Source organism: Gymnoscopelus braueri, assembly GCF_963280865.1.
Source record: "Gymnoscopelus braueri genome assembly, chromosome: 17".
Classification (NCBI taxonomy): domain Eukaryota; kingdom Metazoa; phylum Chordata; class Actinopteri; order Myctophiformes; family Myctophidae; genus Gymnoscopelus; species Gymnoscopelus braueri.
Window position 1 is genome coordinate 1,467,581 of NC_137617.1, and position 16,014 is coordinate 1,483,594.

The 16,014-nt window shown below is 41.9% G+C and overlaps 1 protein-coding gene across 2 annotated transcripts in view; it reads right to left on the reverse strand.

Annotated features, from left to right (window-relative positions):
- Positions 1-2,133: 2,133 nt before the first annotated feature.
- Positions 2,134-16,014, reverse strand: part of nhlrc2 (NHL repeat containing 2) — a gene marked incomplete at its 5' end in the record, with an annotated part of 42,357 nt that continues 28,476 nt past the window's right edge. Inside the window, 5 exons of one of the 2 annotated variants that reach the window (XR_013934809.1) lie at positions 2,134-2,803; positions 3,063-3,679; positions 10,482-10,704; positions 12,274-12,483; positions 14,100-14,222. Coding sequence is in view for 1 of the 2 variants with exons in the window: in XM_080454648.1 (XP_080310774.1) it covers positions 3,402-3,679; positions 10,482-10,704; positions 12,274-12,483; positions 14,100-14,222 (834 nt within the window). Of the gene's footprint in view, positions 2,804-2,937; positions 3,680-10,481; positions 10,705-12,273; positions 12,484-14,099; positions 14,223-16,014 lie in introns of those variants that run through there. The other variant, XM_080454648.1, reaches the window with a different exon arrangement.

Consider the following 16,014-nt stretch of genomic DNA (forward strand, 5'->3'; position numbering starts at 1 on the left):
CAGGATACCGTTAATGTGTCACCTCAGCCATTTAACAAGTGAACAAAAAAACGGCCTCTCAATCCAATTTGAGAGAGCTGTATTACTGTAATATCTATTATCCAAATAAATACACACAACTCATTAGAGTAGTATCTATACGTCTTTCCCTTTGGGGTCGTAAAAATGCCCGATACATAAACATAATAATAAAACATACATAATAAAGCAGTACAGCTTTGTGTTATTACAACAGTTATAACTCAGTAACATGTTCGGTTCTCTTGTTGCATGACATACCGTTCAACTTGCTCATTAGTTTTGCTTTCAGTAGTGACATTTTACTAACACGAGACATGATATTCATAACATGTGTACTATACAGTATCTAAGTTAGTATATATAGTATATATATTCACAAATCGGCTCGGATAGATTTTTTTGTAATTGACTAAATCGATTTGTCCGATTAACCACTTAAGTCACACTGTAGGGAACAAATTTGAGCAATGTTTTTGCAATCAATTATTTTTTAATTAAAATCAATTATTTTGTATAGGCGATAAAATCAATAGTTTGATTAAGCGTTATACATCAAAATGCAATGTAGGGGCTAGAACAGCGGCGAGAACGTTCACTAACCAACCTAAGCCCAAGCTTTGAAAAAAAAAAGACTCATTCTGCAATACCTTGAAAAGCCTTGAACGTTACATTGAAAAGACATCTATTCTCTCAGGCTCATGGCAACTAGTGGTTTGTCGTTTTGTTTGTCGGTTGTTCATTGTCTTTTGATCTAAAGCGTTCTTGGGTTTCGTGAAAGGCACTATATTATATTATGGTAACACTTAAGAGGCCGAGTTCATATTATCTTTTCATTATAAAAAACGTATAAACATTTATAACAAGTGTTATAATGCCTTATAAGTGCATTATAATGTGTTTTATAAATGTGGTTATAACACATTATGGACCCGTCCTTAATATAAAGTCTTACCATTATATAATACAGTTGGTATTTAAAGCTCTGGATCGTTTCCTGGCCAGTTTTAGCCGATTTGTTGAATTTAGATGTCAACAGACGTAGTAGATCTCTGATCGTTCGGCTAGGTGAGACTAGAAGAGGTCACACTGGAGTGATTTCCTCATCATTCACACCTCACACAGTACAGACGGCATCCTACGGTGCGCACACGGACGCTGGGGACAGCTACTGTCATCAACTGCCTTCTACATCTGTTCGTGTATACAGTAACTCTGAGCGTGTGCAAAATGGAACGGTTCCATTTTACACACACTCAAGAGTGAATACATAAAGGTGAATACATATAGGGCAGTGGTTTTCAACCTTTTTCATGCCAAGGACCCCTAAATTGATATACATTTGGCCGCGGACCGCCATTTGAAAATGTTTCGTGCCAGGGACCCCCCAGAAGCAAATATATCAGTTAATTTTCGTTTAAAAAAAATATAAATATTCAAAGATATGCACACTTTTTCAAGGTTGTTCAAAAATTGCTGATCTACAAGCTCATAGCGCGGCACTCGATGCCGCGCTATGAGCTTGTATATCTGCTATTTTTGAATAGCCAAAGCTAAGTGGTTAAAAATTATTGTGACGCTATGTTAACTAATTTTGCTGGGGACCCCCTGGTACTCCCTCAAGGACCACTGGTGGTCCCCGGACCACTGGTTGAAAACCTCTGATATAGGGCATTCATTCACTAAAAACAAACATAAAAAGTTGAAACATGGAGATTACGAGGTTTTTGCACGACAGCAACGATATGGCGAAGGACGTATACATTTGGCGTTATCAGTAAAAAGGACCAGTTATACTGTATCTCTACTGTATAAAACATCACAAAATGAGTGCGGAGGGCAGGCAATGTCGTTTTTCTTTTGCTACATTATGAATACAACCGATTTACATTAATTATTGCAAACAATATAATGCATGAACCACTCTCTGACACATGAAGACATCCCTTTGTGCACAATCGTTTGTGAAAGCCTATATAAATGCTTGAGATGCTCTGGCTTAATGTAAACATTTATGACTAGGGCTGGGCAATCAACGCCAAATAGTTATAGTGAAACCGATATTTAGAACCGATAACCAACATAGGTTAAATAAACGAGAAGCAGTTTTTTAAAATATATATTTTGTTTACATTTCTTACCAACAAATGGACATGATACATTTTTATATCTTTTTTTGAATGGATCAAATCAATCGAAATCAACTAAATACTGTATTACACTTTGCTGTGCAATGGTGGCGTACAAAACTATAGAAAATAGCCGATCTGCAAGCTCACAACGTGTCGCATACAGTGACGTGTGGTGATCTGCCATTTTCTTTTTTAACCCATTAAGACCGGGAAAGCATCTGTCATTTCCGATTTTCTATATCCGATATCTGCTATTTTTGAATAGCCCAAAGTATAAAATCATGGTTAAAGTGGTTACAAAGATGCGTTCCCGGTCTTATGGGTTAAATAATCGTAATAGAGAAAAATAATCGTGATATTGATTTGAAGTCATATGGCCCAGCCCTACCCCACACACACCCTCTCTCTCTCATTAATATAAGACAATACTTTGGTACAGTACATATGATCCATCTATGTGTTTGTGCATAGATAAAAGCCTCTATTCTGTGTTAAATAGACATACATGCAGTCTCACACATTACTGGCATCATGTGTGAACACATGCTAACACCCACATGGTCACAATATGCTCTTTTTTTTCTCCAGGTGTCCGAAACGCGACATTTTCATGGGCTCTGTAGGAAGGAGCATAGACATATAAAGGTAGACGGCTCTGAGGCGTCTGTATCTCGGGCGCGCACCAGCTTCCGCCCTCAGTCGCGTGCGTCACAGAAGGGGACGTTCGGTAGGCCAATCAGAGGCCTACTGAACGCCCCCTTCTGCGACGCACGCGACTGAGGGCGGAAGCAATACAACGGTATTGCGATACAGGTTGCTCCAATGAACTGCAGAGGCCAATGAGGTATCTAGGTTTCTATATCTATGGGAAGGAGAGCCATCTAAAACATTGGTTCTCAACCTGTGGGTCACAACCCCCAGGTGGGTCCCCACAAGATTTGTGGGGGGTCCCCAGATGACAATTTAAGGACTTTTAAGACCTTTTTAATACAAAAACGAAATAGCTCTAAGGTATATTATGACCTGGTTCATTGTTGAAAATGAGTGAAAATTCCCATTTAAGCCCCATCTCAAAAATAGCTAAAATAGCCGAGCTACAAGTTGACAACGCGTCACGATGCGACACGTTGTGCGTTGTGAATATAAGTCACATCTCCCCCAAGCGACACCCGTTTTTTTTTTTTTTTTCAAGTTGGCGACTATGTGAGAAATGTCTCATGATGTACTTCCGGGGTCGCGACCCGGCAGGCTTCAGAAGGCGTGGGCCATCTCCACAGTGACGTCAGCTTCCTGCGCGGCCGCAGCGGCGCCAAAGCGGAGCGGCTGGGAGAAGGAGGCGGCTTTCATCATGCAGGCTCCGCCCCCGACCAGGCAGCAGTACACCCACACACTCAGCGTCAGCGACGGGGCGGGGCCCGAGGCGGCTGCCTCGGGGACCAATGGGAGCTTGGTCGAGATGGAGAGGGGCTCCGATAGGCTTGCGATGTCCCCGGTGACCACACCCCCGCTCTCCAGCAGCCAATCGTTGCCTGGGGTTGAAATGTTTACAAAGAGCACAGGATCATTAGTATCATGGCAATCTGATCTTAAAGCCTTCGTGAAATGAAAAATATGTATTTCACTCTTTAAGAGCATGGTTCTCAAACCTTTTTATGTCAAGGACCCACAAAATCATATGTATTTGGCCACGGACACCCATCTGAAAATATTGTGCCAGTGACCACATAAGGAAAGATCTGTGATTTTACAAGTTTCAAAAATAATTCCAAATATTGATTTTTCAACGTTTCAAAAATAGTAGATCTACCAGCTCAAAGCGTGTCGCATCGCAACACGTGAACTTGTAGATCAAAGAAAAGAAGTGGAGCCCCCAAAGGCAAAAACAAAGGAGGAAAAAAACAAACCTCGTTCCTCCACACGCAGCTGATTTTCATTAGCGAGACGCTCTTGGGCAGTACATTGAAATATATCGGAAAACATTTGAGGTGAGAAATAGACAAAGCGGTAACATAGATGTGCCTCAGCACTGCCTCCCTCTCTGCCTCACTGCACGACGAGATACAAAAAAAACAACCAGCTGTGCTACTGAGCCACATGTGTAGATGCCATCAATCCCATAGCCTGAGGGGACAGGACAGGTCGGTTGAGACTGTGATTGGTTGAGGCACAGTACGCCTCCGTTCCAGAGGAAAACTTAAAAAAATAAAAGCAAGCAAAAAAAGCCATATCATGATGTCTTTAATAAAGACCTGATGAAATGGCTTTTTATTGCTCATTTTGTTTTGAAGTTTCAGTCTGAAACAGTGTTTCAAACAAGCTGGATTCGCACTCCACTGCAGCTGTGCAGAAGTACGCTAATGTTTGTGTAGCCTGTCGCTCACGCAGCCCAAGGGAGAGAGAGAGAGGGGCAGTGTGAAGTGAAGAAATAAATTAATATGCACAGTGGTATTAATGTAATATGGGTGACAAAAGGTTTTCTTTGTAAATAAATGTGGACTTTACGAAATAATAGCAGACCTAATGACCACTGACCATTTTATGATTAGGAATCCATGAATGCACTCCGGTGTTTTCAAATCAGCCTGGCAGCTGGCTTGCCTTGCATTATGGTGGGGTGCGCATCAGTGGTGTTAAGTAACTAAGTACATTTACTCAAGTACTGTAGGCTACTAAAAGCCGATCTACAAGCTCACACTGCGTCGCGTCGTTCCGGACTTTTACTTGTAATAGAGTATTTCTACATTGCAGTATTGATACTTTTACTTAAGTAAACACCGCTGATCGCACAAGATGCACAGCCATTTTCACGTCACTGCTGCACGAAACCTTATCCCAGGTCAGTCTAAAACGGAGGTCTTTAACAGGGGGTCCGCGACCCCTAGGGGGTCCGTGGAGGTACTGCAGGGGGTCCGCAAAATTGTTGTTAGATTAGATTAAAAAATAATAATTATAAAACATTTTTTATATATATTTTTTTTTCAAAAATGTCCATTTGTCTTCTAAATATTTATGTTTAAAATAAATCATGATTCTGTCCATTTTGAATAGCTTCTATACATGATTATTGTGCAATTGACAGATTTTTGATAGTATTGACATTGGTTCTCTGTTAATAACAAGGTATGTTTATAAATGGCATTGGTAGGGACACCCTACTCACTGTACCTTGTACATGTATTTAAAATAAAAGCATGAATATATTACTCTGTATTATTTTAATAGCTTAGTATTGAATGCACAATAACATGGTATGTTTATACATATGAAACACAATTTTATACATAATTATACAACATATGTTGTAGCCCCCCCACCCTACGAGGTAGGGCAAAGTTATTCAACTGGTGGCCCGTGGGCCAAATCCGGCGGAGCTTTCTTGTGGTCCCTGGAACATATTCCATGTTCCAATGTAAAATTAAATGCATGTTGGTTGTACAGGATGAACATTTTGAATTTTGGTTGTCATGGAAGCGTCTAATATGAATGAAAGGTTTTTTCATTAGTTTTGAGCACCCGGGTAATAAGAGCACAAGCTCATATGATGAGCACAAGCTCATATGATGAGCACAAGCTCATATGATGAGCTCATATGATGAGCACAAGCTCATATGATGAGCTTGTGCTCATCATATGAGCACAACTCAGAGTTTGAAGTTGATGATAGTTTGAAGTGGATGAAGATGGAAGCTGGACAAAGTCCACACAAAACTAACGCATACACGCTAATGGATAAATAAGGAGAATCATTTCTTTGGTGTTATTAACAACATCCACTCTAAACTCAGAAATAGTTACAAATGAATGGTCTGTGATGGATGAACTGCAGTCAAAACCCCTGTTGTGCTCCTTTATGTTGATTAGTTTTGTCCAGCTTCCATCTTCTCCATCTTCATCCACTTCAAACACAACATAAGAGCTTGTGCTCTTATCACCTGGGTGCTCAAAACGAATGAAAAAAACTTTCATTAATACAAGACGCTTCTATGTCAGGGACCTGTGCACAGAACACACTGAAATATCTACATCCCATTTTCTTCATATCAAAATCTTAGCCTGTGCACCAAGAACTGACACAGAAATGTTCCTATCAAACATCAAAATACATGAATGCACTATGAAGCAGGCCCTAATAAGTTACCATAATGGACATAATGTGTCCATTATTGTGTCCTATCGGACCTATAGCACAGAACAAACGGTTTTGTTATCACGGTCTTGTGGCCCCTGACTTCAAGTCATTTTACAATTGTGGCCCCCTGCCTAATCTAGTTGAATATCCCTGAGGTAAGGGGTCCCTGCTCCATCTCCCCATCAGTTTGGGGGTCCCTGGCCTGAAAACGTTGAAGACCCCTGGTCTAAAACATCACACACAAGTTAAACAGCACTTCTCTCCCGATTACTGCAGCGGCTGCAGTCGCGCGCACACGCAGTAGGCATACTACGGGTCTTCTCGGATCCACTCGGGTATTACACATGATAGACAGACCCGAGTTCCGAGGTAATACTGAGCGATTCCGTACCGGCCCGAGTGATTATGATAAAACACGGATCAGACCCGTACGGGTCTCGGGTTCTCTCGGGTATTTTCGGAATCGGGGAGCCCGTGAAGAGCTCTACCTGACAGTCTTGTGGAAAACAAAACCAAACCATTACATCAAGGGTTCACAAACTAAAAACGAAAGGGCCTACTCTGTGTGGAGTTTGCATGTTCTCCCCGTGTCTCTCAGGGTAGTTAATACCCTCACAAAAACATGTAGTAATCCTGGTCGCTATACCGCCTCCCCCATGACAGCCGGGGCACCTGATGGAGGAGAAGGGAACTGGTTGGAATAACGTGTTCCTTCCACGCGCTACGTCCAACCAGGGAAACTCCCCCCTGTCAGGTAGAAGAAGATCAAGAAGGTCAGTTGGCTCTCATGCATTGAAAGAGGCATGAGCTCGGCCCTGGCCTCCCTAGGCTGGTGAGGGGAGTGTAGCGCCCAGGATCACTAAGAAAATTATGTTTGCCCCAAATACGTACTATTTGACAATTTGGTCAATTTTCTATAAAAAATATCTTACGTCATTAAATTGTAAATTTAGAATTGTGCAGAAAACCTGTATACAATTACACAGTATGTTGGTGTGTTTACTGTTGAGCAACAGTACAGCTTGTCTTTGAACAGGAAAACACAAGCGAGAGCACATTTGCTCCACACCGGCCTGCCTTCAGTGGCTACTTTCGATTTTTATCTTCATTGAGATTTCGTTTGCCAACAAAATCATGAACCACTCGAACCCTAGTATAAAATGTGAAAAAACATGTGGATTTAATTGGATGTAAATTCTGTTTTTGTGCACAGATCAATGGAACACACACACACACACACACACACACACACACACACACACACACACACACACACACACACACACACACACACACACACACACACACACACACACACACACACACACACACACACACACACACACACACACACACACACACAAACCTAGGAGTCCTCTACAGTGAAAAGGTGGTTCTTAAAGGAGTAGTTCACCCAAAAAAAAATCCTTATTTTCTATCAATTTCACACCCCATGAAGAATTTAATTCATGGAGATTTGTTTTGTTTTTGTCGCATTCCTGAGACAATAATTTGATAACCGGCGGAAAGATGCTAATGTCTCCGGACACTCTTTGAGTCTCCTACCGGAAATACACCCGGTCATCAAATTATTGGCTCAGGAATGTGACGAAAACAAAACAAATCTCCATGAATTCAATGCTTCATGGGGTGTGTAATTGATAGAAAATAAAAATGTTTTGGGTAAACTATTTCTTTAAGCATGCTTTTAACCCATTAATACCGGGAACGCATCTGTGTCATTTTAGACTTCTTTGGCTAATCAAAAATAGCAGATATACAAGCTATTTTTGAAGAAAAAAAAAAGAAATTTGCACAAATCTTTGAATATATAAATTTTTTAAAGCCAACATTTTTAACACATATCTTTGCTTCTGGGGGTCCCCTGGACATATATTGAGATGGGGGGTCGGCGGCCAAATACATAATAATTGTGGGGGTCCTTGACATGAAAAAGGTTTGAGAACCACTGACATAGAAACATGAGTTTTTCAGAAAACTGTTAGGATTTAGAAGACATGTGTAGAATCGTCCTCAGGTCTTAATTCCTATATTAAAATTGCCTAGGCCTAGGATGTGTGCCGTGGTGTCTACTGGAGTATTCCATCTTCAGTGTGGGAGTGAGAGGCACGTCTGCTAGCACAGGTCTGTCAGCCTGGCAGAGGTCTGGGCACACGCTACCATTCACCAGTGACTGGAGTCAACCAGAGCCTGTTGAAAGACACTGTGCCAGGGTGGTCTACAAACAGTGGATTGGGACCCATCTTTGGGGTCGCGTACCAATTTCTATGGGTCGTGAGTTTCCTATATTAAAAAAATATATAATAATAAATACATTTTAAAAAGACACGCTGTGAGCTTGTAGATCTGCCATTTTTCATTTATTTAAAAAAAAATATCGAAAATGTTTGGAATAATGTTTATATCATTTTTGATATGTTTTTTCCTTCTCTTCTGGGGGTCCCTGGCAGAACATATTTTCTGGGGCTCCTTGGCACGAACAAGTTTGAGTTCCACTGTCTTAAAGAGAGGTATTTAAGCCGAGAAATTAAAAACAAAAAGAGAGAGAGAAAACAGCAGTAAACAGCAGTTTACGGCCCGTCATGCTCCACTAGCGTGATCCATTAACATTCCTGCCTGCGAGATGGGGATCAGACCAGAATGTCAACGTAAGCCACTGACTGCAGAGGCTAATTACGTAAGGCCATCTCCCCTTATCAAAATGTTTCTAAAAATAGACCCCAGCGATTAAACCCCCCCACCCAGACCTGGAAACATTTGCGTGCCACAACAAGGCAGGCAGCACAAAACTCCTTCTGGCCATCAATCATTGCTGCAAAGCCTAGTTTCCATCGCTCTGTCGGAGAAAATGCTACTTGATTTAATTTCATCTCACGGCACATTCAGAACGCACAGCAGGCCGTTCCGTAATGTTCTAATACTATTGTAGGCCAGCCAACGATTTTCTTTGAGATCATTCTATTTATTTTATTATTCAATTATTCAATCAATTGAATCAATTAAAGTTTCTATTTTATATATATATATATATTATTTTTTTTCCCCTAAATTTTTATCCCACGATTTTGTAAACCATTTTTTCACCCAGTGCCAATTACCTATGTAATCCTGGGCGCTACTCTCCCTCTGCCAGCCTATAATTAGGCCAAAACGTGAATCTGCCTGTTACAGCGCCACCATGAGGCTGATTTGAGAAATATAGGGTTGCATTTCTTCCTTGGCCTAGTGGGGATGTGCGTACAAAGTTTCACGGAAATCGGAGGCTGCGTTCATGACAATTTACCAATGGATCGAATGCCCCCGTTAAAAATCACTAAATCGTAAAAAAAAACGATAGAAAGCAATACATGATTTTTTTTAAAAACTCATGTCCTTTAAAGGACAACTACACCCATTTTCAACCCATCTTCATATAATTGGTCCTCACTAATGATGATTATAATTATGGTGAAATTGTTGTCAGCTCGGTCTGTGTCTCAGAGGAACAGATGGCTAATGATCATCGTGCGGTAATAATACTAATGTGTTCCAGGCCGGTGCCTACAGGTGTGAACTAAATGTCACTTCTCATCCAGACACTATACGGTAACCTCCACAAACCTTTACAGCAGTGTTAATGTCGTGTTGACGAAAACATTTTTGAAAAAAGTTGAATAAAGTTGAATAATTCCGATTCGATTTATATGTTATAATATCACTATATAATGTTATACCATTGACCTAAATGACGATATATTAACAAGGATAGGATGATTAAAAAATCTTTATGTCTGTATTAGCCTTGATGACGGTCTTGACCCAAGGCTCTGTCTGTATCAGGACAGGTGGAAAGCTTTAGTTAAACTTGCAGTTGAGTGACGCATTACTTTACCTGGGTTACATCTTCTGATAGTTGTACTTGAATGTTGAGATGAAACAATAATCCCGTTTAGTGTTTCACTGGCATGAGCGTGAAAAAATACAGATTCGTAGTGACGCCGCTCAATCAACACATGTTGAACGGCTAGGATAAAGATACCAAGGATCCGACAGTGATGTCACTGCTATGCAACATGGAAGTAGCACGGACATAGAACGCCACTATGTTCGAAGTTGGTTATAAAGATACCAAGGATTCGTCAGTGATGTGACATCACTGACGAATGTTTGAGAACCAATTGTTGTAGCGTTTCTGCTCTCACCTTCAGCGGACAGGGCCCAGAAGCTGGGGGCCTCGGGGGTGAGCTTGGTGTCCGGGGGGAGGGTCAGCTTCAGGGTCAGGGTGACCTTTTGACCTGGGGACACGCACAGCGGGGACATCTCCACCCTGGCAGCCGACCGGGGCAGAGTGGGAACCCTGGTGGTGTTGGCCCTACGGGTCTGGCTGGGCGGCGCGTCCGTGCAATCAGCGGCGATGATGGGGAACTGGGACAGAATGTATACAAAATATATCTCAATGAACCCATTAAAACCGGGAAAGCATCTGTGTCATTTTAGATTTTAGCTATATTTTTTTTCCCAGAAAACTCTTAGGATTTAGAACAGTGATTTAGAACAGTGGTTCTCAAAAATAGCAGATATACAAGCTCACAGCGCGTCACTTCGTGCTTTGAAAAAAATATTTATGAAAAATCTTTAAAGTGTTTTTTGAAACACAAATCTTCTCTTCTGGGGGTCCCTGGCACAAAACATTTTCAGATGGGGGTCGGCGGCCAAATACATATCAATTTGGGGGTCCTTGGCACAAAAAAGTTGACTACTGATTTAGAAGACATTTTTGTAGAAGCGGCTTCAGGTCTTAACACATTGAATGCCAGTCGTGTAGATCTACGCGAACCTATTTAAAGCCGCAGCGTGCCAGTCGCGTAGATCTACGCGAACCGCCGATTCCCATTGAAATTGCCCCACGTGCACTTTCCGAATTTTTTTGATCCATTTCCGTTTCCGGTTTCCGGTCGGAAACAGAATTATTCGGGTTCCGTTTTTTTCGATCGTATCCGCTTCCTGTCTGGGATCCTGTTTAAAACTCGATTTTCTCGGTTGTTGTTTTTCTCCTCGCTGATCACTGTTTAGCGTTGATCGGCTGTATCTTCAAGATGGCGGCTCGCATTTGGAAACTGTTTTCGCTGGCCGTTTCTCACGGATCCGCTGTGTGTTTAGAACCAAATGAACGCGCACTTTTAACTTATTTAGCGAGGTCTGTGAAAAAACAAAAAAACAACAATAAAACGCTGGCACTGGTGAGTACATTATGAGATTAAACTCTGGCATGGAATGTGTTAAGGGACACTTCACCCAAAAAAATTAATAATTTGATGACCGGCAGCGGTTCCAGTAGGAGACACAACGAGTCGTTGTGTCTCCTACCGGAACCGCTGCCTACCGGTCCGCTGGTCATCATATTATTGTCTTAGGAATGAGACAAAAACTAAAAAATATCCATGAATTCAAGTCTCCATGGGGTGACTAATCCATTGAAACAAAGTTTTTTTTTAATGGGTCCCTTTAATGGGTTAAAAACACTTTCAGAAAAAACAAACATGCATGGAGGAACATGCATCTTGCAACCAGAACAAATGCTAAACAAAGATGGATAAAATTCGCTGGAGTGACTTTGTGGATGATATGGATATTGATATGGATGTGAAATTGCGCGGCTCATTAAACAAATTAAAGAAATAACTTAAAAACAAGATGATAGATAATTATAAATAAATGTGCCTTCTGTATGATTAACTTATTTATTATAGCGCTTGTACAGTACAGCAACCACGTACATGTAAAGTGTCTTGTCCTTGTTCTTGTCTTTTTGTTTTGTTTTGTTTTGTAAAAGGGTATCCGAAATAAGCTATGGCTTCAGCTGATACCTTTTTGGTAAGAAATGTGGTTATTTTCTATATTTTTTTGTATTACTTATGAAATCTAAACTTTGTTACTACACAATTGACCGAAATAAACTAAACTAACACACACACACACACACACAGATCTGACCATGGAGACGGTGTGCGTTTCCAGGTCGAGGACTTTGATGTGGTGGTTGTTGGTGTCGGCTACGTAGAGCAGCTGTCCCCCGGGGGCCACGCAGAGACCCCCAGGCTCACTGAAGCAGGACTCTGAGAAGCCGGGCCCCAGTACGTCACCGGCCTGGCCCGTCCCCGCTAGCGTCCTGCACTGCTTGCTCTTTGGGTCCACCACCTTGATCTAATACACACAAACAGCATCAAACATTATGAATGATTAAATATACATTGCATGGGAAACAGGAACAGGGGAACAGGGAGTTTAACAGGAACATTATATTATTAAAAGGGCAAGACCACTTTGGTAGAGGTTTGGGTTGTGTAGTTACCTTGCCATGGTTCAACTCCAAAGGTGGACAAGAAATCACAAATAAATGCTCTATTGATTAGAAATTGATAATTTCAAATATGCTCCTCATTGACTTACATCGTAAAGTGAAACAGCTCTCAAAGTCACTCTTTTAGCACGTAAACGAACACAAACAAAGCTGATTCAAGCAATAAAGAACATCACAAAACCCAGTACGCTTTATTTTTTTAATAAAAATGACAACTTCCTGCTGATTTTACTATTTGAAGAGCCGGGTTTTCTTCTAAATAAAAATTGCTAAATCAACAGGAAGTTAGACTGAGAGAACGAGCCCAATCGATGGTCTTGAAGGGCGGATCCAAACCCAGCCGCCCGGATTCGTGCGGGGCTTCCTATTGCTTCACCAATCTATGTCCCCTGGGTCTTGTGATGTCCTATATTGTCTGAATCAACTTTGTTTGCGTTCGTTTATGTGCTAAAAGAGTGACTTTGAGAGCCGTTTTACCGTACAATGTAAGTCAATGAGGAACATATTTTAAAATGATCAATTTCTAATCAATGGAGCAATTATTTTAGATTCCTTGCCCACCTTTGGAGTTACATCATGGCAAGGTAATCCAAATTCCTACCAAAGTGGTCTTGCCCTTTAAAAGAACCAAACTAGCAGATATGTAGGCACTGTTGAAGAGGATAGGTTATGTGGTTTGTGTGATCTCAAGTTGAAAATGTAATGCATTTAGTATTGTATTGGTTGGATGACTGATAAAAGTCTTTTTCAAAAATGTTCTTTTTTTGCTTCATTTCTTGAAAAGGCAAGGTCAATGAGGAGGAGGCCTATGTACATGTAAAAGGGCAGGGTCTTATTTGTTCATTTTCTGTGTCATATAATCCCATATACGAAAAAAAAAAGGCATTCATTCATTAATTTGGTCACTTGTGGAATCTCAGCTTGTCCACTGCATGGCAAAATGAACTAGATAAGAAAAGAAAAAAGAACAGATCTACAAGCTCACGGTGTCACATTGTGATGCAAATGTGCGCTTGTAGAGCGGATATTTGAAATAGGCAAAATGGACACAATCTAAATATAAAAATGAAATCAAATATTGTCAGTATTGAGGGGATCACTACTGGGGCTTTCACAAAACATTGCCACAATGAGATTCTTCATAAATAATCATCACTAAAGCTTATTATAATAACTAAATTGGGTAATGGTTGATAATAGGGCAAGAACAGCCAGGTTCATAAAATGATGTCACTTTACTGCAATGCAGCCTTTAAATCCAGGAAAAGACCAAACTAATGACATGATATCCCAGACGATATCTAGACTCATATCACATTACTGATAAAATATCAATAACACAGTAGCCCTAAATAAATGGACACATAAGAACAGTGTGTGTGTGTGTGTGTGTGTGTGTGTGTGTGTGTGTGTGTGTGTGTGTGTGTGTGTGTGTGTGTGTGTGTGTGTGTGTGTGTACCTTGTGGTTGTAGGAATCAGCCACATACAACAGGTTGTGTTCAGGAGACCAGGCCACGCCCAGTGGATGCTGCAGCTTAGCGTCCACTCCCTTCCCATCCACGTCCCCGAACGCAAACAGATTCTGATAGGACAACAAAACAGATCAGACCGATATGTCCATATATGGGCATGCCAATATACAGGGTATATGGGCATATACTAATGACATCAGGGATCTCCATATACTGTATGGGCATAAAAGGCACACAGGTAGACGGACACATACAGATTCTCCATACAGTATTTGGGCAAAAAACGGACAGACGGGTACAACGGGTAGTACTCTGACAAAGCCCCCCGTCACTATGACTCAGATCGGCGGTGCGAGTTAGGTGTGAGGGCCTCTACTGAATCAAAATGACTTTAGAAACATCCTAAAAAATAGTGGAAATAGTTGTTCTACTTCATTCCTTCTGACCGCCAGAGGCAGTGTTTTCTAGCCTCGCGTGGCCAGACAATATCACACGACACACTGCGTGGATATTAGTCTGGTCCCTATCAACGATAGATTTTTTTCCAAGGGGCGGTTACAAGAACATCCAAACGGACTCTATTGGTTAGACCTAAACCAATCAGAGCAGTGCTTCCTTGTACGAACGAATCAGAGCAGTGCTTCCTTGTACGTCATTGCTCCAAATAAGGTGATAAGCCCGCCCACATTTGGATACTGGGCCCTGACTGGTCCCTCACCACTTCGGAGGGAGAGAAATGAAATCTCTATTGAGGGGGGCCAGACCTAATCTGCCGAGGGCTAAAGTGCGATGCGATTTTGCAAAGGCAGATTCGTCTGGAACCAGGCTAAGTGTTTTCAACACCTGGATATTCATCGCGCGCTCGCGCATAGGTCGAATATTAATACCAACAAAGTCACTCGTGACCTGTGTACACGCCCGCCACCTATATAGGTGTGGTGTACACAGCGATCATCCTCTTTCATCTTTTCGCCTCCAGAGCGTAGGTCGATAACTGCAGCTGCGCGTGGAGTCTCGCAACCAACACTGTTGGAGCTACGGACTACGGTTTCGTCCTCCAGAGACTGCGTAGCCTGCTTTATACATTGGATACATTGGATTACCCCGTTATAGGGGCATCGGAAAGAACCGAAGAGAAAGGGGAAAAAAAAGAAAGGAAGCATATAGGAGCAGCCCTGCAGCGGTGAATGGAGCTAGCGGCTGCTTGCTAGCATTGGAGCTAACGACAATAACACCGTGAGCTTTCCCCGCTCCACCGTTGTTGTTGGACCTGGCACGGATAACTTGGAGCCATAGCTGTACATTGGCGACGGTGAGTGCATGTATTGTACTGTTTACAGACAAATAAAGTAAAAGGATTAGTGTTGAGGGCGCATCTCGCTCTGCCGCTTTTAAGGACGCAGCGTGTAGCCCACCGCCACATAGCCTCAGCATAGTAAGTGTTTCCCACTCCGCAATTGCTTGTCGCTGGACAAAAAAAAAGAAAAAAAGGTATCAGCATTGAGTGTATCCCATTCTGCCGCTTTGAGGAACCACGTGCGGACCACCGCAACATAGCGTCAGCATAGTAAGTGTTTCCCACTCCGCTATTGCTTGTCGCTGGACGAAAAAAAAGAAAAGAAAAGTATCAGCGTTGAGAGTGTATCCCATTCTGCCGCTTTGAGGAACCACGTGCGGACCACCGCAACATAGCGTCAGCATTGTGAGTGTTTCCCATCCACTGCTGCTTGTCGCTGGACAAAAAAATCAAGAAAAGAGGAGCAATGTATGACGGCTGTGACACCTTAACACGTGCTCGGCTGTTCTGGGGTCAGAAGATGGCCATGACCTGTGCCCACACTGTCTTGGCGTTGGGCATCTGAGGCAAGCCTTGACGGAGGACGCTTGCACTAATTGCTCTAT